Source organism: Tenrec ecaudatus, chromosome 11, assembly GCF_050624435.1.
Source record: "Tenrec ecaudatus isolate mTenEca1 chromosome 11, mTenEca1.hap1, whole genome shotgun sequence".
Lineage (NCBI taxonomy): Eukaryota > Metazoa > Chordata > Mammalia > Afrosoricida > Tenrecidae > Tenrec > Tenrec ecaudatus.
The window spans coordinates 7,298,132-7,322,482 of NC_134540.1; the positions used below are offsets into that span (position 1 = coordinate 7,298,132).

General features: G+C 48.3%; 1 protein-coding gene across 2 annotated transcripts in view; it reads right to left on the reverse strand.

Annotated features, from left to right (window-relative positions):
• LOC142461636 (phospholipid-transporting ATPase IB) overlaps positions 1–24,351 on the reverse strand; it is a 481,622-nt gene that overhangs the window by 164,530 nt on the left and 292,741 nt on the right. The window contains exon 27 of one of the 2 annotated variants that reach the window (XM_075563587.1): positions 5,795–5,869. The exons of the other annotated variant lie outside the window; for it this stretch is intronic. Within the exon in view, the coding sequence (XP_075419702.1) occupies positions 5,795–5,869 (75 nt within the window). The remainder of the gene's footprint in view (positions 1–5,794; positions 5,870–24,351) is intronic. 2 annotated transcript variants of the gene reach the window in all.

Consider the following 24,351-nt stretch of genomic DNA (forward strand, 5'->3'; position numbering starts at 1 on the left):
ATTTTTGAATAACACGATTCCTTCTTTGTAGTCTGCTCTTAGTCGGGAGCTCCCTCAAACCTCTTCACTTTGGGTGACCTTGCTGGAACCATCTCAAGTCTTCTCAGTGGCTTATTCTATTGTTGCGTGTGTTCTTGACTTATAGCAACCATGTGTCAAAACAACACAACAAACGGAGAGTCAATTCTGATACACAGCAACCGACAGAACAGGGTAGAATGGTTCCCTCGGGCTTCCAGGACTTTTACATCTTCATAGGAGCAGATAGCCTCAGCTTTCTTCCTGTAAGTGGCTGGTGGGCTTGAACTACTGACCTAGACCTTATGGTTAGGTAGTCCAATGACTGCACCACAGTGTCACCGGGGCTCCATCGGGCAGAGTGAAACAGCTCCACAGGGCTTCCAAGGTTCAGCCAGACAGTTCCTTAGAACAGAGGAGGATGAGACCTCATCCCATGGACAGGGGATGCTTACCAGGAGCAGCCAATGCATGTTGAAGAACATGATCATGCTTGGTGACGCAGAATGTCAGCCCACTGAACTGGACCGACACAGTGGCTGCAACCAGAGGCTCAAACAATGGCAGCCAACACGGTGCAAAATGGGGCCAACTCTCCTTCTGTTCTGCACGGGGTCTCGATGAATCAGAACCAATCTGACAGCACCTACCAACAAAAGTCTTTGCCTCAGCAGAATGTCAGGCCTTTCTCCAGAGGCACCGCTCATGGGTTCCATCTGCGCATCTTTCACTGAGTGGCTAAGAACCTAACCACTGCGCCACCCAAACTCCCTGCCATCGAGCCAGTGCCGACACACAGTGACCCTACAGGACAGGGTAGAACTGGCCTTGTGGGTTTCTGAGACGGTCATTCTCTACGGGAGTAGAAAGCCCCACCCTTGCACAACCAAGGCATCTGCATTTCCAGAATGGCAGTGGTTCAAATCCACCACCAGCCACTCCTCGGGAGCGAGATGAACTGCTCCTCTAAAGACTTACAGCCTTGGGAACCCGTGTAAGTGGTATACAACATATGACAGTGGGAGGTGCATATAAATGTATGCACATATATAGATATAGATTTATATACTATCAATATAGCCAAATCCAACCTGCGGCCATCTAGTGGCTCCCACTCATAACCTGTTTTAATTGAAATGTTTTCCTACGGTTAGGATGAGCATCAAACAGTGGAACAGCTTTCCGTTCAACAGCTTCCATCCATCTTGTCTCGTGGGAGGAGTCGTCGCCTCCTCAAGGGGGCAGCCACTCTTCCTGCTTCTGCCTTCGGTTTTCTGTGTCCAGCCCTCAGCCTTCCTGCCTTCTGGGCTTTGGTTTGGGGCACTTGCTACCCTTTGCTTGGGGCCCTTATGGTTGACTTTACTGAGGCCTAAGCTGCACCCCGCTCTTAGGATGCACTTCATACGCACCTGTCTATTGTGCAGATGAAAGGTGATCCCAGGGGGTGGACGGACTTCCTTTCAGGCTTGAAGGGTGCCCAAGGTTCACAGCCTTCAGGGACCCACCAGTCCCTATCATCAGACCAGTAAGTCTGCTCTTTTTTGATGATTCCCCCGACTGTCTCTCAAGTTCAAGTTCCTTAGCATGAGATGGCAGCACTCCTGCTTGGCTGACTTGACCTCCTCCCAGGTTTCCTGGGGAGCCCCGGTGGCACAATGGCTAATCATCAGCCATGAACCCAAAGTGGGTGTGGCAGTCGCGTGATTTCATGTCTACTTGGAGATATATAATAGCACAGGGGTGGTAGTCAACCTGTCAATCAGGTCGCAGCCTGATGGCGACTTCTTGCAGGCGTGGCCTTCCCATAAGGAGGGTCCTGGGACCCTCCCTCTCACTGCCTTCCCCTCCCTGATGGCTGACTCTGGTAGCTGTGAGCGCCTGAGAGGCTGCCACCGCCATTGGATCCACAGGACTTTGCACCCGCCGGCCTGTGATCTTCCTGCATTCTGCCTCAGTGCATGTGGCTGCGTGAGTCTCAGGAGGGACTTATGGAGTATTATCGGACATGTGGACTTGACTTGGACTAGGCTGGGATGTCTTCTTCATATAGAGTAACTTCTTGCTATAAAGTTTTCTCCTAAGTATGTATGAATGTCACTGGATTGGTTTCTCTAGTGGGTGATTTGAACTCACCAGTGCCTCCATGGGACAGGAGACCCATCAGTCTTCTCCTGCAAAGATGACACCCTAGGAAGCCCTATGGAACAGGTCTACTCTGTCCTACGGGGTCGCCCTAAGTCCAGAACGGACTCCAGTGAACATACTAACCTTTCCCCTGGAATGTCCTTCAAGCAGCAAAATTCCCACTCGGTGGATCATGGCAGAGTGCCCTACCGAGGCGCTGTCTTCCAGTTAGTGCCCCATCCCACCTCTCTCCTATCAGAGCCTGCCGGGGCTCATTCAAATAACACCTCAGAGAAGCGCGTGGTCACCCCCATCCCCAATGCATCGCTCTCCTCTCACTTCATTACACCTCCTCAGGCCGCTCTGACTTTCATTCTGTGTACGCGTGACGGTCAGAGGTATTTCCTCATAGTCTGTGGGGCAGAGAAGTGAATACAGCTGAGCTCTCCCCCACTACACATCAAAGACTGCTGCGGGCCTGGGCTGTCAGTGGGCGGAATAGTCACTAGAGGAGATGATTTGAGAGGCAGTCTCTCTGAGATACTGTTTGCTAAGACGGCTTAGGAATCTGGGAGTCTAGAAACCACTTCTGGTTATTTGCATGCAAGAGATCTGAATGTCGTATTTTATAAAAAAGGCTTTTTACGGTCGACTTGATGGGCCATATGAAACATAGCCCTTTGTACACTGGTAAACATAAGAGCTGGAAAGACAGGGAACCCAAGATAGATGAACCCCTCAGGACCAACAATGAGAGTGGTGATACCAGGAGGGTAAAGGGAAGGTGGGAGGAGAATGGGGGAACCAATCACAATGATTGACATATAGCCCCCTCCCAGGGGGATGGACAACAGTAAAGTGGGTAAAGGGAGACAGCGGTCAGTGTAAGACGTTAAAAAAAATCAATTATCAAGGGTCAAATGAAGGAGGGGGTGGGAATGAGCTGATACCAAGGGCTCAAGTAGAAAGAACATGTTTTGAGAATGATGATGGCAATGTAGGTACAGATGCGCTTGACACAATGGATGAATGTATGGATTGTGATACGAGCTGTAAGAGTCCCCAATACAATGATTTGAATAAAAGAAGAATATAGCTGTATTGATAAGCTATAAAAGTCCTTCCATCAGTAAGGAACCCTGCTGGCATCGATGCTTATGTTGGGCTTCTAACTGTGGGGTCCTGAGCTACTCCGTAGGAGTCCAGAGGCAGCTGTCTATTCCCATGAAGTGTGACAGTCTCAGAACCCTCCACGGACAGCTCTACTCTGCCCTGTAGGGCCCCTCTGAGCTGACGCTGACTCGATGGCGGGGAGTTTGGTGTTTGGTCTCTAGCGTATCAGCAACTTCCCTCCAGCTGCTGCTGCTGGGTGCGATGGAGCAGGTCCAGACCCACAGCGACCTCACGTGACTGAGCAGGCCTGCCCCACAGGGGCTTCCAGGGGAAACTCTTTACAGACTCCTGCCACCCTGCCTCTCTCCTGTAGAATCACTGGCTGGATTTGAACAGGAAACCTTCTGGTGAGCGGCCACACATATAACTCATTAGTTAATGAGCCACAAAGGTGCAAAATCAAAATATGTGGAATCAGTCTGACTGTCCAAAGCTAACAGGAGGGGAGGGGAGGGGATGGGATGGAATGGGAGGGGTTAGAACAGAATCCAGCCCTCCTGTCTCATGCAGGAAAACAGAGCAAAGCTCCCCTCGCCGTAACCCGACGGCATGTCCTGCCTTTAGGCTAGAGCATGCTCTCCTTGGCTTCCGGTCCCTCCTATAAAATACGCACGTGGGCATGCATTTGTGTGAGAAGTCACCTATATGACACGCAGGCCCTTGGCAGCAGTACACAGCGATGGCGCGGTCAGCATACTCTCCCCTCGGCCGATGCATAACTGTAAGCTACTCACAACTGTCCCATTTCAGTCTGGCACCATCCACAACCCACTCGGTGCCCTTAGCAGTGCGGAGAGGAGGCCCCAGCCGCTGCCCATGTGGTGTGAATTTAGAGTGGCTTTGCTGGCACAGGGCTTAGACAGACGCCAACCCGGGCCGCTCTCAACACCTGCAGCCTGTGTCTCCTGAGGGGTAAGCACTTGGAATCCGCTTGCTAGAGCATTCCGTGACAAGGACATTAGGTGGTTAGCACATTCCTTGGAAGCAGGGTTCACTGGCCCTCGCAGATTAAATGCAAGGCTCCGACGAAGACTCAAATCCTTTGCTGTTGAATCGACTGGACTCCCAGCGACCCTCCCTACAGAGCAGAGTAGAACTGCCCCATATTGTTCCCGAGGCTGGAAATCATTAGACAAGCAGATGCTGTCTCATCGTTCCCCCGGGAGTGGCGGCTGGGTTTGAACCGCTGACTTTGGGGGTTAGCAGTCCAGTGCTTAACCATTGCTCCACCAGGATTCCTGAACTGAGATCCGGGGACTTTTCATTCTAACCATCTGGCCCTCTTCATTGGGGAGCTCTATGGGCCCAGGGCAACTTGTTTGGGTCACCATTTGATACGCAGGGCCAGCACAGAGGCTACTGAAGAAGAGCAGAGGGAGACGATGCCTTGGCTCCTCCGCCCCAGGGGTAGGCAGGGCTGTCAAGATTCGTAGCCCCGCACTTTGTTTTCCTGGAGGCCCGGAAGTGTGGATCTGTCCCCGCCTCTGGCACTTGTGGCTGCGTTTGGCCACCCAGTGGGCAGAGAAGGCCAGGTGCGTGAAACAGAGCACGGCCATGTGGGTCTCTCCCATCCAAGTCCTCAGGCCCTCTCCTTCTTCCTGCCGGCAAAACACGAGGCAGGGCGAAGAGGCTGGTCCAAGACCGTGCTGCCGGCCCCCAGTTTCTTTCTAACATTTGGATTCAGTCTAGTCCAGCAGCGAAGCTCTCTCCTCAGCCGGCTACAGCATCACCCAAACCCCACCAAACCCACAGCGTTTGGATGGACCCCACTTCTGGCAACCCTACAGGGGAGGGCAGGGCAGCGACAGAGAGTTTCTGAGGCTGAAAATCTCCATGGAAGCAGATGGCCCCATCGTTCCAATGACTTCAAATCACTGACCTTCCGGTGAGCATTCCCAGGCCCTAACCCATGGCGCCCCCAGGGCTCATTCACCACTGGGCCTGGAAGTCAGCATGAGATGAGAGAGATGTAGAAGGATGACGGCAGAGAGAGAAGAGGCTGTCTACCCCGCAAGGTCTCAAGAGACCCACGGGGGCAGTTTGCAGGTCAGTATGAATCAGCAGGGACTGGATGGCAGTGCGGGGACACGAGAGGCCCGGGATGCCTCCCATGTGTCTCCGCAGCCGTCTAAACATTCCGCAAGGCGAGCATGAAGCGGGAGGAGTCAAGATGTGGTTCAGATATGTTTTAACCACGTGCTAGAAACATCACAGCGCAGGCAGGAACGGGGGTCTCCTATCAAGATAGACAGCCTCGTAATTTCATGGGGTTATCCCGGAATAATCTGCGGTGATTGAAACCATGTGTGGGGAGTTGGGCTTCTGCAGGGCGTTCCTCAGCGACACAGCGGCCTCAAGACGGATGAGAGCCGCCTGCTCTGCGCGGAGCTGATGGACGTCGATTCACGTCCCAGACATAAACAGCGCAGGAATGCCATTGAAGTGCGGGCGCGCTGTCAGAGGGGCGGGGAGCACTTACCACGTTGTACAAGCCGATGCACCAGCGTTCAAACAGAATCTGCCCGGAAAATCCATTCACGAAGGCGAACCACAGCTGAAAGAGAAGAAGGGCGCGGGGTTTTAGATCAATATTGACCTAAATGTTTCCACTCACTGGAGGAGGGGCAGGGGGATGCAGACCACCAGCTGGACACATCTGCTGTGGAGGCCATCGCCGCAGGACCGCAGCCGCCACCCACTGGTAAAAGCGCAGCCCCCCCAGACCACAAACATCCAGAGGAGGAGATTGAGGAGGGGACGTCAACAGCGTGGGAGAGGACCGGGGTACGCGTGGACAGAAAGACAACTCGTCTCTGCCCAGTCTGCCCCGAGTCTTTTTCCCATGCACTGAAGGGGAAACAAAGGCAAGCCGCATGTCATGTTCTCGTTTTCTTAGGGGGCTGACTGCATAGACGCGGTTTCTCTCTCGGTGGGGCGTTCTGAAGAGATCAAACTCGCAAATGACAAAGGAAACCACACGCAGATGGGTTGTGTAGGAACAGGCTCCAGCAGGCGTGTGGGGGGTTAAAAAGTCCTATGATCTCTCCCTTCCATGTCCCCCCACATGCAATGCGCCCGTCTCGTTTCACATTCATTCACACAGCTCCTCCCATGACACAGCGACCCTACCGAGCGGTTCTGAGGCTGCCGATCTCCCACGCAAGCTTCATTCAGCCGTCTCCCGGGCGCTTCCCAAGAGGCCTGGCTAACCTCACGGGTGGAGAAGTGAGCATCCATGGCTCATTCTGTGTCACCGACTCCAAGTGGTCTTACAACACTCATTCTTCAAAGGGTAGTGAAAGTCGCCAAGCCTCGGCATCTAACTGGGAGTTGAGCCAGCCCCTTATTGCAACGAGAGCCTGGGTGCACACATGACAAAGACGTGTTTGTGGAGGATTTATGGGCTTCGGTGTGATCCTTCTGCATTCTCCCGTTCGAACGGCTGAGAAAGCACCAAGAGGCATCTGCTGCTGGAGGGGCTGTTGAGTCGATGGCAGCGCACGCCTTGTAGTGAGGGGCCGTCAAATTGGGCGACCCTTTGCACAGGAAAACGAAACACGGCCCCGGTCCCGTCATCCTCAGTTATCCCCTCGTGCTCGAGCCCACTGCCTCCATCCATCTCCAAAGAGAGGAAGGCCCTTCCAGTTTCATGGAGAATGGCCCTTTCTCCCATATTCTTTTCTTTTTCAACCCTGTTTCCAGTCGAAATGATGGGGATGTTCCTCTGCGTTGTCGCCCGCTGCTTTATGGAGCAGGATGTGATTCCCCAGGGATGCTCGCTCCGCATAACACGGCCAAAGTTCGTGAGACAAATTAGCAGCCAACTCAGAAACGCTATGCCACCAAGGTGCTATGCGAAAACAGCCTCCTTACTCTTAATGGCGGCTTAAAAATACAAAACGAAACGACAACCAAAAAACCCTTTAAGATCTTTCTCAAGGGTTCTGCTTGGACAGGGAGGCAGAAGATGTACTTTGAATCCATCAACCCCATCAGCCTCTCCTATGATTCTCTCGTAATCCCACCTGGTTTGGAACCATTCAGAGAGATAGTTCATGTTGGGATCTAATGTCCTTTGGTGACTGTGGTAGTTACACAATCTGGTGTCAATTTGAGGATTAAGAGCGTAGGGGTGGAGTCTAGCCTGTCAATCACGAGATAGCCAACGAGGCCTCTGTGTGGGCATGGCCTTCTCCCGAGGATTCTGGGAACTCCTGTATTTCCTCCTTGGAGGCTGGACAAATGCTCACTCACTGAGAGACTCTCTACTGACAAGACACATGGGGCTACGCCGATGACAGAGGGCCCCCTGGACCTGGAGGAGCCACGTGGAGAGCCACACCAGTGCTGAGATGCTTATATCGCCACTGGTTCCACAAGACTATGCGCCCACTGACCGGCAATCTTCCTGCATTTGATGTCATTGCATGTGTTTTGTGAGTCTGAAGAAGACCTTATAGATTAGTATCAGACATAAGGGCTAATATCGGACTTATGGACTTGATCTGGACTGGGCTGGGATGTGTTCTCAATATTAAACTGCTCTTGTATATAAAGCTCTTTCTTACACACTTACGAGTGTGTCTGTGGATTTGTTTCTCTAGTCTACCCGGACTAACACAGCGGCTGACCGATTTCATTCAAAGAAGTCCCGGTGGCACTGTCCAGTAAGCAGTAAACAAGACCAAAGGTTCAAACCCGCAAGTCACTACTCGGGGAAAAAAATGAGGCTGTCTGCACTTCTTAAGATTACAGCCTCAGAAACCCTACAGAGTGTCAGTGCAAGGCGATTCAACTCAATGTCAGTGGGTTTCGGTGAGCTGATTTCACTTGGCATAACATTTTCAAAATTCAACCACACTGAAGCATGGATTAGGGTTTTATTTCTCTTTAGATTACTAGGGACTACCATGGCCATCAAGTCCATTCTGACTCACAGTGAGCCTACGGAGCACAGTAGAACAGCCGCTGGTGAGTTCCTGAGGCTGTAACTCTTTACAGGGAGAGAAAGCCTCATCTTTCTCTCCAGTTGCGGCTGGTGGTTTCAAACTGCTGACCTTGCAGTTAGCAGTCCAATGTATAACCCATTGTGCCACTAGGGTTCTACTAGAACTATCTGAGGGGAGGGGGAGGAGCTCAGAAAATCACATTGCAAGAAATAATGCCACCTCCCTATGACACATCTTCCACTGGTACACACCTATTAATCATTTTCTATTGTGTGATGGACCACGCTTGGTTCACCCATTCTTCTGCTGGCGGGCATGTCAGTGGCTTCTACCTTTTGTCTCTGGTGAATGAGGTTGCACCGGATCCTGGCATGCAGGTATCTCCTCGAGTCTCCCTTTCCAGTTCCTGGGAGGGCACACCTGGCAGCGGAATGACTGGTTCAAAGGGCAACTTCTTGAGGAGCCAAAATAAAATGTTTTCCACAGCACTCCCCGAGGGCCCCCATTTTCCACATGCTCACCCGCACTGATTAGCTCCTCATAGCTACATTTAGAAAAACAAAAGTTAATCGTGTGGGGCATAGCACAATGCTGTCATGATATAAAGACAGAACAAAGGAATTTAACAAAGTGCACCTGTGATCATCTCGACAGAGGAGCCAACACAGACAGAGGGCAGAACACAACCGAACACCACTGGCTAATCTGAAGGAAGTCAGGAAAATGTGGCTTTTTGTGAAAACCAGAGCTCAAAGAAGATCTGCCAGATATGAAAGAAAGGAATAAAAATCAAAAGGTTAATGGTCTGGATCAAAGCCATATTAAAGGAAATAGAACCCCGGGATAGGCTTTGCTGCATCGTCTAGTCGACTTGAGAAAGCGGATCCTGGGCAAAGAGTTAAGAATCATTTTAAAAGAAACTCACAGGGATAAAAGTATCTGAAGGAAATAACAACAACAAATGTAAAAAAAAAAAAAAGATATCCTTGGAAAAAACAAGAAGCAAGCTCCATAGGAAAAATGTTCAAAAATATAATAGAAAAACATTCTCAAATACCCAACTACAACTTTAACCAGCCACTCGAGAAGGCATTCTAGTCCCAGTAAATGAACCCAAACAACAGATTCAGGAACGTATACTTGATACATGAATTCATCCAACAATCGAATCCACGCCATGGAGTCCTTTCCAACTCGGAAGGACTCAATAGGGCAGAGCAGGACTACCACACTGGGCGCTCTGAGGTGGCAATTGGTACAGAGGAGACACCTTCTTCTTTCTCCCATGGATTGGCTGGTGGATTGGACTGACCTTTCACTGAGCAGCCCAAACCACAGCACCCCCAGGACCCCTGATACATGAATCAATGATTACTGAATTATCAACGACGTAATTCTTTACTATATACAGGTTGAAAAAGCAAGTATCCTATGAAGGTGAAACGGAATCCCTCAATGCCATCGAACAATTCTGACTCATGGTGACAGTGATGCTATAGGACAGTAGATTGGAACAGCCTCTGCGTCTTCCAACGCTGTATCTTCACAAACCAAAACAAAAAACAAATTTACTGCCACTGAGTTAGTAGTGACTGATAACAACCCAGTAGGACAGGGTAAAACTGCCCCCTGTGAGTTCCTGAGACTGTAACTGTGTGTGGGAGAAGAACATCCCATCTTTTCCCCACAGAGCCACTGGGGGTTTTTAACTGCTGAGCTTGAAGGGCGAAGCCCAGTGCATAACCACTATGCCACCAGGCCTCCTCACAGGACCAGCCAATCTCATTTCTCACCCAAGGATTGGCTGGTGGGTTCAAACTGCTGACGTAGCCATTAGCAGCCCAAGGCATAACCCACTGCCACGGGGGCTCCTTAAACGCAATCAAGCTGGGTCCCTATTTCTCTCCAGCAATTTGCAATAGCAGAACGCATGAGTATTCCAAGGCTTTGAAGTCCTCAGGGAAATCAAGTGTGACAAGAAGTTTAGCAAGAGACAGACCGCAGGGAAAATCAAAAACGGAATGCAACATTGATGGTGAGGGTAGAAGGAAGGCCAAGTACACCGGTTGGGTTGATAATGAAATACAAATGAAAAGACATGGTTGCAAGAAGAGCCCCTCCCCCCACCAAATAAATGCTAGCGATAAGAGAAACATGTAAAACCAGTGAATGCGTTCAAACAGGCGCAAATGCAAAATGCTGACTTAGGACGTTACGCTAAAGGAGCCTCACCTCTCTTTCTGGGACGTGACCCCTAGATCACCAAGTCCCCGTCACATGGGCTGTTGTTGGTGACTCAGACACACTGGAGGTGGCTGCAGCTTAACTTGTTTGCACCCATATATCCAAGCAAATCTATCAACAGCCCTTGCGGAATAAGCCATCTTAACTCCACTGGTCTGAAACACCCTTTTTGCCTACAAAGGACCATATTTCTTAGACATTAGAAGGTTCTGGTGGAAGGTCAGCAGTTTGAAGCCAACAGTTGCCGCACCAGAGAGAGACAACGCTCTCTTAATCTGTAAAGACTTACAGTCTCAGAAACCCACTGGGATAGTCTACTCTGTCCCACAGGGTCAGTATGAGGTTCAGTCAACTCGATGGCCTTGAGTTTGAGGTTGTTGTTTTTTGTGTTTGTTTGTTTTTGTTGTTGTTCTCAGGACTTAGACATCTTGTAGGATATGTTTGTTCTAAAAACACACACACACGCACACACAGAAGCGAGACAGAAAACAAAAGGCGGATGCTGGCATATGATGACTTACACGAAGCCATGGTGCACGTGTGTGCTTATGGGGTGTGCGGTCAGAAAGTGCTGCTCCTTTCTGGGTGAGTCCCCTCTAGCCTGACCTCATGTAGCCGTGGTGTGGCAAACAGCTGAGTGCTAGGGAGCTCACTGAAAGGATGGTCATGTGGGAGACAGAGGTGACAGTCTGCTCCTGCAGAGACGACAGCCGGGGAAGCCCCGTGGGACAGTCCCACTCTGCTGAGTGGGGTCACTATGAGTTCACTGTCAATCTACCCAACAAGCACGTCAGCCCGACCTTGCATGCAGAGCCCAAGTCCTGCCAGAGAGAGAAACGCTGTGGACGGAAAGGCACAGTTTAGATTCACTAAACTGGATGATCGACACATTAGTCTACCTCCATGACGTACTCATGTTTGTCATTGGGTACCCTCTTGGCAGTTCCGACTAATAGCAACCCTATGTCCAATGCACCAAACACTGCCCAGCCCTGTGCCATCCCCACAGTTGTTACGTTTGAACTCCTTGCTGCAGCCACTGTGTCTGTCACTGAGGGGCTTTCTCTTCTAGGCTGACCTCCTACCTAATCGAGCACGATGCCCTGGTCCCTCTGGACAACATGCCCAAAGCAAGCTAGACGGAATCTCAACATCTCTTTCTGAATGAGCATTCTGACGGTCCCGCCAAGCTAGATTTGTTCCTGCCCCCAGCTGTCCGTGGTCCTGTCAATCTTCTTTGCCAACGCCACCCTCCAACGGCAGAGATCCTTCTTCAGTACTTCCTGACTCATCGTCCAGCGTTCACCTGCCCAAGAGGTGACTGGAGAAGACCACGGCTTGGCTCAGGAGCGCCTTCGTCCTCAACGCGACACCGTTGCTCTCTCGCATTTGAAAGAGGCCGTTTGCAGTCTGGTTACATGACACATCTAATTGAAAACCATTTTAAATATGGAGGGTAAAGTCTGCCTCAAGCGCCACAAGTAAATGGCTGGGTATAAAAAAACAGAAGCGAGAAACATAATCGTAGGCAAGCCAGCATCTCCGTCTCAAGCTTAGTTCCAAACCTGCTGAACCAAGCGGGAAGGTTGTCTTCAGTTTGGACTGCTGCTGCGGGTTAGCCCAGAGCCCTCTCCTCTCAGAGTCCCGTGTTGCGATGCTACCCAACTTGGTGCTGGTGTGGCCACGTGCGTCCTCAGAGGATGTTTGTTACCGTTGGCACACGTTTGCATCACCCCCCACCCCCCAGGTGCCGCCGCTTCCCAACAAGCATAAACAAAATCATCCTCCACAATTCCACTTCGATTTCACTCTTCATTCAAATCGCCCAGCACAGCTCATCAGACCTGTTTATTTCCCTGAAATGATTTTAATTGGGTAGAGGGAACGCTCCCCTACCCCACACCCCGGCCCCTCAAAAAATCAAAAACCAAAATAAACACCACCGCCAACCCAATGCCCCCTCAGAATCCCAAACGTCCTGCGCTGGTTTTGTCTTACACGGTAAACACTCCAACCTGATTTCATTCTGGCAGGGGTCCCATAGGTGATGAGGGAAAACCACGAGGACGAACTATGTTTTACAAGCTGCGTGGGGCTGTCCTTGAACTTGCCTTTCGTTTTTCCAAACTTCATTTATCCACGTGGCAAGTCCCCGAGGGCGCTATGGCGCACCGTAATATCAGTCTCCCACAAACAAAATGCTAATTTATATACAAAGAGCGACCGCCACCCAGGCCCTGAGCCTGGAGGCCCGTCTTGGTGGACCACAGTTCCGGGCTGCCCATCCACCATACCTACCGCCGTCCACCGAAGCCTCTGGCCAGCCCTCATCTCAGCTGCAAAATGTTGGGCTGAGGCTAGCTTTTTGGCACTAAATGGTACACTTTGGGGTGGACGGGGGGCTGTGGGGAAGGATTCCTTCACCCCTACTTTCTTGTTAAGTAGTTATGCTCGTACATGAAAGCCGGGAGTGCCAGGCTCTGTCTGGACTGAGTCAGACTTGGTGAGTTGCTGGGATACGCTGCCAAGCACCGCTGGCTTGCCAAGCTCCTGGAGTTTGGGGCCCTCAAACATAACGCTGTTATGAGCAAATGGACCCAAGCTTATTAAATGCCTGCTCCTTCTTGGAAAAAGACCCTCCCTGGCTTTCGCTGCTGCCTGGTGGCCAAAAACGCACTCACCATCTTGGTTAATTGTGCGGACTCCTGTCTGGAGGTCCCGAAAGCCATGGAATGGCCGTGGTGGCCCGTCCCTGCCACCCCACCCAGACTCGTCACTAGTAGACAGCACTTTTCACTGGTGAGAGGTTCATCTGGAGAAAGGGCAGGTTTGTCCCAAGGCCAAAGTGGAAACACAGCCTACCAAGGTCAAGGAATGAAATGCTCTGGCCATGGTGGTTTCTTGCAAAGGGGTGGGGTGTTCACTGTCTACTAATCTGCATGCTGTGCTCCGTTTTGTTTGATGAGCTGGCGTCAGAGAAATCTGCTTAGCAGCCAACGGGCGGCTCTCTCTTTGGAATCTGAGCTGGCGATGGGTTAAAATAAAGTAGGGAACAATAAACCACACTTGGCTCTGGAATCTTATTTCTGCAAATCCATTTCTCACAAGGGGAAGCACCTGTATAGAGAAAAAAGAACCATGTTCGACAGGACTGTGGTCAAAACCAACCCAAAGCCACACCCAGCCCTCCAGTCAGGTCTGAGTCACCGGGTGGAGAGAGGAGGCTGTCGGCTCCTGTGAAGATGTACAACCTTGGCACCCCCGTCTCGTGGGGTCAGTATGAGCCGGAAAAGGAAATAATCACGGGAAAATATCTCAATGTCCTTTTTGGGGGACAAAGGTAGAAATTCGATAACGCGTCTTTAGAAATGCTGATTTTTTTTATAAGGGAGCTTCAAAAAGCCCATCGGCTTTCAATTGCCTTCCCACCCCCCCACCCCCCCAGAACTTTTGGAAATCCTTTCATATGCATGGAAGTGAAGGAATGCTGAAGAAGCATTAGATTAAAAAAAAAGAAATAGATAATGCAAGTTCATATGTGTGTAGAGACCATAAACAGATGATAGGCAGACAGATGAGTAGATAGATACACAGACAGATTCCTCTGCTTGTGTATAAATGATAGCTAGTGAATAGGTAGATAAGGAGATGGATATCTTGATTGGGATAAGAAGACGTAGAGGGGGAATCGGGAACGTTATTACAGAGTGAAGTTTGTCAGGAATAATGGCAGTGACGGTAGCAGTAACCACATCTGTAGTGATGACACTACGCAGACTGTCCCTCAAATGCCTATTGAGAGAGTTGAACAAGTATCACCATGCATTGTGGGGTGCTGAGTGGCCCGAATTCTGGGTAAGCGTGGGGCTGCTAACTGCAGGTCAGTGGTTCAAACCCACTGACTACTCCCTGAGAGAAAGGTGAGGCTGTGCGCTCCCAGAAAAATTTACAAACTGAGAAACCCTAAGTAGGATCGGTACGAGGTAGAACCACCTCGATGGCAGTGGGTATGTTAGTCCTGCATTTGAAATTCAAATAATAAACCTTTATAAAACTTAGCCTAGATTACAAATAAATATGGATTAGGAGGACGTGCATAAAGAAATGCCCCCTTTTCCGTTAACTTCTCCTTCTCTATGAAATGTCAAATGACGCCACAAGTTTGATCTTAAAACTCAAATGTCCCAAAAGTAGGTCATGGGAAGTCTGGAAAACATTTTTGAAAGTTGCCTTGATTATTAAGAATTTCTCAGCACACTACCACACCTTGTGCATCTGCAGAAATCCCGTGCTTATACCAGGAAGTGTCAGGGAAGTACAAAATGGTGTTCCCCCCCTGCCCCCCGCTGAGAGACACCTTAATGCTGACCAGATGTGTATGCACAATTAAATTGATTTTTAATAAGGAATTCCTGGCACAATAGAATGTAATCTCTCCAAATTGTGTCAAGGACTCCATCCCTTTAAGAAAGCAAACAGTTCAAGGCTTAGACTCTTCAGCCTAAATCCTTTGCTGGGGGACCGAATCCCTCTGGAGACGCGTAATGAAATAACTCTTTCATCTGGAAAGTTAGTGCTTGGGACCTGCTGTCCCACGTGCTCCTTAATGACACAGCTGTTGCCAACCTCCTGGCATTGCGGCAGAGCTGCGCTGGGGGAGGTTCTTCTTGAAGGGGTAGCGGGAATTTGGGTAAGATCATGTCGCTTATGGGTCGGGCCGACGGCAAAGATATGAAAACACTTGCTTTTATAATCCACCCTCACGCGCTTTGACACGCCACCGACAGTGAGGTTGAGGGTCTGGACCGCCTGGCCAGGTACGAAAGCAGAGAACAGAAAGGTGATGCTATTTCTCCGCTCGCCTCAGCCACCGAGGGCCTGGCGCTGGGAGCAACGCTTCCTTCTTGGCCTGTTTTCTGCCGCTGGAAAGAGGGAGGAGGCTCTGCCTGCGCTCCTGGAGGAGGATGCGGAGGCAGAAGTTGTCTGTCTTTAAGGAAGAAAGCATGCAGTGACGAATGGACTTCCTGAGAGCGGGTTTGAGACGGTGCCACCCTGTGCTGTGCGCAGGAGGCGAGTGCAGGACGGTCACCAACTTGACTACACACTTAGGAGACCAGCTGGCCAGGGCCACGCAGGTACATGGACTGTCTATCAAGAAGCCAGAGGGAGGCCTGGCTACTGTCTAGACCAGTCCGTTCAGCCTTTCCATAGGTGGTGAACACCTGGTCCGGCTCTCAGGGAATCACATTCTATTAAGCAAGTAAATGTCGGGTGGGAGTGGGGAAGGTGTATCCAACACCACCTGGTCCTGTGCCATCCTCACAATTGTTCGTATGTCTGAGACCCTCAATGCCACCCCGGTGCCAATCCTTCTTGCCACAGGTCTTTTTTGTTGCCCGGCTACTTTACCCAGCATGCTGCTCTTCTCCAAGGACTAATCCCTCCCAACGACGTGCCCAGAGCACGGGAGGCAAAGTCTCGCCATCCTGGCTTCTAAGGAGCATTCCACGGGACTTTGGATACTCTTCCCAGCACCGTCATTCAAGCGCACCCATTCTTTTGCCGTTCTTATCCACTGTCTGACCTCTACATGAATAAGAGGCGGGAGAAAAGGAACAGTAGTTGGGAAATAAGGCCTTGGGGATCGACACAAAGCTGGAGATCGCGTGACAGCATTTTGCAAGACCAACGACTTCTTCGTTGAAAACATCTTATTTTTTTCCAACAACATAAAGGCGAGTTACTGTAGGCACGGACTTCTCCAAGTGGATCACACAGAAATCCAATCGACTACGGCTGTGGGAAGAGATGCTGGAGCAGCCGACAGTCACAGCTAAAACCAGGCCAGGAACCGACTGTGGAACAGACTATCAAATGTTCGTACTTAAGGAGGAAGGCGAAAAACATTAACGCAAGTTCACAGGAGCCACAATATGGCCTGAGACTCTGTCTCAAACTTTGCACGTGTTCTAAGAAGGGCTGGTCCCATCATACTTGGACAATCAGTGAAAGCGAGGAAGATGCTCCAGGAGATGGAGTGAAGCGTTGGGTGCAACAATGGACTCAAACCTCAGAGGGGATGGTGGAGACCACGTGGTGTTTCATTCTTCTGTACAAAGGGTCGCTGTGAGTGGGAACCAACTGGCTGGTCCCTAACCAGGCGGTAGATTCTAAAAGCCACAATCAGACAACCACCGCTTCTTTAAAATACATGAATGAGCACGTCTTTAATGACCAGAACGTTTGCATCACTGTGATTCTCTTTGAAATTGCCTTTCTAGTTCACTTGACCCACATGTAATTTTACCCTAATTTAATATTTCGCTCGAAAGCCTCTTGTTCGCCACCTGCTCATCCTTCAGAGAAATAATGAACTGAATCTTCTTTCAATTTCCCGTGACCGTCTGGCTCCAAGTGTTAGGCGGGCTTTTGAATTGAGTTTGACAATTATGCATAATATCAAGAATGACACATTTTGATCATGATGAACTAATCAGTGAGATGCTGTGGGAATACAAGAGTGTTTCAGAAAGTTCATGGAAAATGGGATGTAAAGATCATGGAAGTTTATCACAGAATATTTGAAGCCCCCTCCATGATGGAGTGGGTTACACATGGAACTGCTAACCACAAGGTCAGCAGTTCAAACCTACCAGCCTCTCTGAGGGAAATGATGAGACTGTTTGCTCTCATGAAGATTTCAAGTCTTAGAAACCCACAGAAGCAAGCCGACCCTGTCTTACAGGGTCTCTGTGAGTCAGAATGGGCTCGATGGCTTTGTGTCTTTGGTGGTTGGGCGGCTCTCAATGAGAGAGAAAGGCGGAACATTCCCCTGGTTCCCTTGCCCATTATTCATGTAACTGTAGGGAAATAATGTGGCTTGATTTAAGCACAGTTCAGCATCACTTCTACAGCTCCTGTCCACTCTTAGGGATTGAAGTCTAAATTACAGATTCCCAAACTTATTTGGCCTACCATCCCCTTTTCAAGGGAAAAAGAAAATTATCCAGTGTCTCTCTGGAAATTAATAAAAAACCTTTTACTATAGCCCACCATGCAAGATAGAGTGTAGATATCTTCTTCTACAACCTACCTGACTGGAAGGTCACTGATTCGAAACCACCAACAGCTCTGAGAGAGAAAGACAGGCTTTCTACTCCCATGAAGAGTCACAGTCTCTGAAAGTCACAGGGGCAGTTCCATCCTGTCCTGTAGGGTCACTGCGCCGGCACCGCCTTGATGGCAGTGAGTTTGGCTTGGTGCGGTTTATACTGTGATGATATCTGCCACGAGTGGTGAAATGTTTGGCTGTTAATGGAGAGGCTGGAAGTTCAAGGTCACCGAGAGGTCTCACAGGGACCCCAGGGCCGTGAGTGGTGAGAGGTTCTGCTGCTCGAGGGTCTCAAGCATCAGAAAGGGGGCGGGTGTAGGCACGTTCTGCAAGGAGGCTAGTTTGTGACAACACTGACTTGTGTGAGTCAACGGAGAGACAACCACACAGGCATGGGAGAGCTGACAGGACAAAAGGGAGTGCTGGAACAATCTGCCAGCAGCTTCAGCTAGCAGTGAGCGTGGTTTTGAGATGGATCGTTCCAGGGATGCACACCACCCGCTGCCCAGGGACAACACTACTTCGGGAAACACAGGTCTAGAGGAAGGTGGCCATGAAGCACCCCGTTACTAACTGAAAGGTCATAGCCCAAACCCACCCGGTGGTTCCATGAGGTGAACACCTGGCGACTGAGTCCTGAAAAGATGACAGCTTAGGAAAACCCACGGGGCAGGTCTACGGTGACCTGGGGCTGCTAGGAGTCTCCCCAGGGCGGGGCGCAACAAGAGCTTGACTCCCAGAATAACGGAGCTCTTACAAAGAGTCCGCGACAAAGGTAAGTAAAACACATGAAATAAATTAAACAGCGCCGCACACACATATATATTTAAATCACTCCTACCCTCACTGGACGGACTCTTGGTAGCTCAATGATTAAGCACTCAGTTGTTAATGGAAAGGTTGATGGTTCAAACCTACCCAACGGCTCTGCAGGAGCAGGACCGGGGTATGTGTGCCTATGAGAATAACAGCCGGGAAACTCCAGGAGGCCAATGTTCTCACATGGGGTGGTTATGAGTCAGAACCCACTAGCAGCACCCCAACCAGCCCCAGCCGCAAGTCCTGAGAAACTGGCGCTGGCCAAGGAGAACACACACCGTGCTGATGTAGATGCAGACCACACGTTGGACTTCTTCTGAACCAGGTACCAAGACAAATCACAGAAATCTAACGGCAGAAGCTGGCTTCAAAGCTTCAATCTGCTGACCTCTTGATTGGGTCCTGTTTTACATTTCAAAGTAAAGAAACAGAACCCACTTCATTTGCACACACGCAAAAAATCAAAACCCAAATCATTTTACTAACTAGTCATCAGAGACTTGTACTTTGTCAATGTCTGGGACGGATACCTAGAGGCTGTGCCAAGATTTTGACATGATTCCAACGCATTCCCCATTCCTTTCTCTCTAACTGTGAGATGAATCTGTTTCACTGAATATGCCCAGTGAGGCTTTGGGAAGATAAAGTACATCTTGTTTCTATGCCCTTTTGCTGTGAGTCGGCATCACTGTGGTTTGGTGTGTAAATAAAACAAGACACAGTGCTGACTGGGGGAGAACGCAGGAGCTCCTGCTTCCTGTGAGTCTGTATGCCCTTCGACTTTGCACCTAGAAATGTATTCTAGCTAGAAAACGCTGTCGGTTCACCATGCAGAAACGTTGACGAACATTTCTAAGCGGTCCACTGTGATATTGACAATCGGTTGGCCCTCTTTGAGGCAATGAATTACAGCATTAGAAGGGAATCATTCCACAAAGCAGGATCTGTATTTCTGTTATTCATGGGGTCTGCATATTCGACTATTTCTGATTCTAAGATGCTGATAGACGGTTCCACTTTTTATACTATTATTACTTTTTTAACTTAAATCTGATTTTTATCACAGCAAGGAATGAATAAATGTAGAATTTGGCACAAATTCTACAATGTTCATATTTCTATTCCTAATTTAATACCTAGTCAATTCCTCAATATTCACCATGAGTGGTGGTCTGACAGTGATGTACACTTACTACACTGAAGTGGCCGATCCAAGAAGTATCTTCTGATTCGTTACATTTTCCAAAGAGAGTTAGTTTTGGAATTGTCTCGAGGGTTCTGCAGAACCTGTTTGTTTGTTTTTTTAATCTTCTATGAGCTTTCTTTTATTGCATGCCGCTTAATTGTTGCCGTGTAATTCTGCCTGTATAACAACTTGTCACTGGTTAAAATCAGCTTTACGGTAGCGAACGCCTGTGCATAACTGAACATCATCAATGCACGTTGCTGTTGTTGGTCTGACTGACAGCAGCCCTGCGGACAACGAAATGAAATACTGTCCGCCCTGTGTCATCCTCACTGTCTTTTGGATGCTGGCGCCCAACAAGGCAGCCACTGGGTCAATTCACCTTGCTGAAGGTCGCCTTCTTTGTCTGCTGCCCTGCTACTTTACCCAGCATGAAGCCGTTCTCCAGGGACGGGTCTCTTCTGAAAACATGTTCAGAGTAGGTGAGACAGCGTCTCGCCATCGTTGCATCTAAGGAGCCTTCTGGCTGTACTTCTTCCAAGACACACTTGTTTGTCCTTGTGGCCGTTCATGCCACTTTCAGTTCTCTTCTCCAGTGCCATCGCTCAGACGCATCCATTCTGCTGTGGTCTTCCTTGTATGTCCAACATTCACACGCATCTGAGGCAACTGAAAACACCATGGCTCCAGGCAGGTCCACCTCAGTCCTCAAAGTAACCTCCTTACTCTTCAACACTTTAAAGAGGTCTTGTGCAGCAGATTTATCTCTTGACGATTGTCATCATTTTATCTCTTGACTGTTGTCATCATTTTATCTCTTGACTGTTGTCATCATTTTATCTCTTCACTATTGTCATCATTTTATCTCTTGACTGTTGCTTCTATGAGCATTGATCGTGGATCGTGGATCCTTTTCCGTTTATCGTGATGTTACCTACTGGTCCCGTTGTGAGGGATTTGGTCTTCCTTACATTGAGTTGTATCCGTACTGAAGGTTTCAATCCTTGATCTTCATCAGCAAATGTTTCAACTGCTTACACTTTTATCAAGCAAGACTGTGCCTTCTGGGACCTCCCAGGTTGTTAACTGGCCTTCTTCCAATCCTGATGCCAAGTTCTTTTTCATATAGCCTGGCTTCTTGGATTATTTTCTCAGCATACAGTTCAAACGAATATGGCGAGAGGCTGGAACCCTGTCGCATGCCTCTCCTAATTTTAAAATAAGCAGTATTCCTTTGTTCTAATGACACAACTGCCTCTTAAACAAAGTACAGCGTCTGCATTAGCACAGTGTTCTGGGATCCCACTCTTCTCAAGGCTCTCCATAGTTCGTTATGGTCCAAACAGCCGGCACATTTAGCATCCTCACTAAAACACACGCAGAACAAGCAAAATCTATAAAATAAAATTTGCATTCAAATGTGGACATTAACACTATGATAAGCATTTGAACATTAGCAAGTAAAAATAATTGATTTGGAACATATACTTTTGTTCTTAAGGTCTGAGATCATCAAAAGAAATAGTATTGAGATAGCAGTTGAAATAATACAATTTGTCTGTCATATGATTATTTGTTGGTGGGTCATTCACAGATCTCTAAGAGTGCTTATCATCTTGAAATAAGACTTAGCAACTTGGGCACTCACTTTCTGCCCTGGGATGTTGCATCTTGACAGTGCATCAGACCACTGCGGATACCCAAATTGGTGAGAGTGTTACAAAGAGCATGATACAGGAGTATGCTCCATCTGACAGATTTGGTTCATGTTGTACAAGACGAGCTACGCCATGCGTCAAATGACTGTAGTGAAACTGGAGTGCTTTGATGTGGTTGATAGGAGAGAAGGGAATGTGAGGTTCCAAAATGAAAAGAAAAATAAAATTGTTATCATATACAAAGGGTATAAGACGTTCTCTCCCACAGGCTGGAATTTTATACCCAGCCAACCTAACAACCAAGTATACACACAGAATGTTCTTTGGCATCTACTGTCATGAAAATGTACTGCCTCTGGAACATTTCTCAGGAATATACTGGTGCACTGTGTGCTTTGGGGACATGGGTGACAAAACCAAGAATAAGGATAAAGAAAGACACAGAAAACAATGCTTTCCTGAGGAATAACAAAAGAAAAAGTACAGCAGTCAGAAGACGTAGAGAAGCAGCGTTCTAGATGGAGATAGGAGGAAAGGGGTCTTCAGCAGAATATTTAAGAAAAAGCATTATATAATGGAACATCCGGACAGGATCTGAAATATGTGCGTTTCAGTTAGGGAAAGGAGACAAAGAGAAGGGCAATTAGAAACTGAAGGGGTGGGGGTGGGAGAAACCAGAATAAAAATTTAAAATAATCACAGGATAATCACATCACACTTCCTTTTAAAGCATTATTTTCAGTACAGCATTATTCTTAAAAACACTGTTTTTATAATCTTCTGTTGCACACAGTCACTGTGAGTCAGAAATGCCTTGATGGTACTTAACACCAAAGAGGTTGCTATGGACCCCTGCATCACACGCAAGAGCTGCAGCTACCCTGAGGTGAGAAGGTGGGTGGTAGTGACGGTCTTCGTCCACAACAGGAAACCAGCAGAAAATGTCCTCAAGGGGCAAAGTGCAGAACAAGCACATTACAGAGATGAGTATCATAGTCAACGAAGCATCAGAAGACGTTTCCTTTGTGGGTTTGTGTATAAGAGAAGTATAAACGGGTCCAGGGTTTACCATTTTTCAAACTATGTTGTTCCTGGGTCCCACTGAGCTGGCTCCGAGTCACATCAGCCCTACGTACAGTAGGACAAAAAATTGTCCGGTCCTGCACCATCCTCACCATTGTTGTTAGGCTTGAACCCATCCTCACAGCCTTTTTTTCTCACCAATGTAGTTTTCATTCTTCTTCAAACATCGTCACGACACATCCCCGTGATTGCCCTGTGTCTTTTACGAAAGGCATCCATTGAGACTCTTCCTCGTTTTCCGGGACCCTCCATTTGACCATACATGATGTACTTTTCTAGGGAGTGCTCTCTCCTGATAACATGTCCAATGAATGGGTAGCTATTTCTGATTCTAGGGAGAATTCTGGTTGGACTTTTCCCAAGACAGATTTGTTTGTTTTTCTGGCAGTCCACGAAACTTTCAGTATTTTTCACAAATACCATAATTCAAAAGCATCAATTTTTCGGGCAGTCTTCTTTATTCATTGCCCATGCTTGGGTCAGGAGCACCTTATTCTTCAACAAAACCTCCTCATTCTTCAATACTTTACGGAGGTCTCGGGCAGTAGTTTTACCGAATACAATAAGTCATTTGATTCTCTTGGCTGGTGCTTCCATGAGTACTGATTACAGAGGCAAGATAAAATCTTTTACAACCTCCATCTTTTCTCTGCCATGATGTTGTCTATTGGTTCGGTTGTGAGGATTTGGGCTTGCTTTACATGGATTTACAGTTCATATCGAAGGCTACGGTCTTCCATTTCCATCAGCCAGGTGGTTTCGCAGTATTTATCTTCATAACGTGAGAGTAAGTAAAGTCTTGCAGCCAGGGCTCCAGTTCATCCATGCACAGATTTATTCTAAACAAAAGGTGCTTAGGCATGTCTCTGTAGTCAGTGGATCACTGCAGACTAATTTTCTCAGTAATACGTTTGTCTTAATTTCATTATGCTACCTTAAGAAATGTAGGGTACTTTTTGTGTCATGGAAAGAAATAATTTTTGTGATCAGGGCTAATACTAATTTTTGCGTTTACAAAAATCAAGTGGACATCTTCCCAAATCATTGAATCTTTGCGACCAGTTTACAGAAATGCAGCACCACATGAAACAACAGCTTTGGATGGATCAAATGTGCTGAGGGATGCCGGGAAGCCCTCAAAGATGCGTTCAGGCACAGAGGTCAGCTGAGAAGGTATGGTGTCTGTTTCTGGGGAACTTCAAAGCGGTAATCTTGGTAGATTTTCCCAAAGGACACAGGACAATCACAGGGGCTGATTACGATGGAGCTTTTGCTGAAAACGGCATTGATGAGACAAAAAGCCAGGAAAGTTATGTTGAGGATTCCCCCCACCCCCACCCCACCTTCCACCACAACACTGCACCTGCTCATTGTTTAAGAGTAGCAAGGCTGTCTTACAAGAATGTTGTGAGGAAACCTTACTCCACCTACCCTCCAGCCCTGACCTTGGCCCTTCAGGCTTCTTTATTCTCCAAACTCAGAGGCATTGAAAAGGAGCACAGTCAGAGGCCCTGGAGGGTGCCAAGTCTGCCGGTTTGATGGGGTGTCCATCGAGGAACACAGAATTCTCTGGTGGGAAGTTTAGAGAGATAGAAACACTACCGTCAGAAGTATATACACCTGGGTGGAGGATATGATGGAAAGCAATAGCTTCATGGGTTGATATTTTCATTTAATAAAAGTTTCTAAGATTTTGGAGCAATAACCTTTTGACTTACTCATGCATACACCATCGATACAGGCACGCAAGTACGATGCTTCTGGATACTGTGCTGCTAGAGCAAATGACAGGTTTTATTTAGATTAAAAATGCAGTGTAACTAAAAAATGCAGAAGAAAGATAATGTTTAATAATTGTTGATGTCTACAATTGTACATATCCGCTATATGTAATGAATGTATGGGTTGTTATAATATGTGTAAGATCCCCCGATAAAATGATTTGTCAAATTAAAAAAAAAGAGCAAAGGAGAATTAAACACTGTT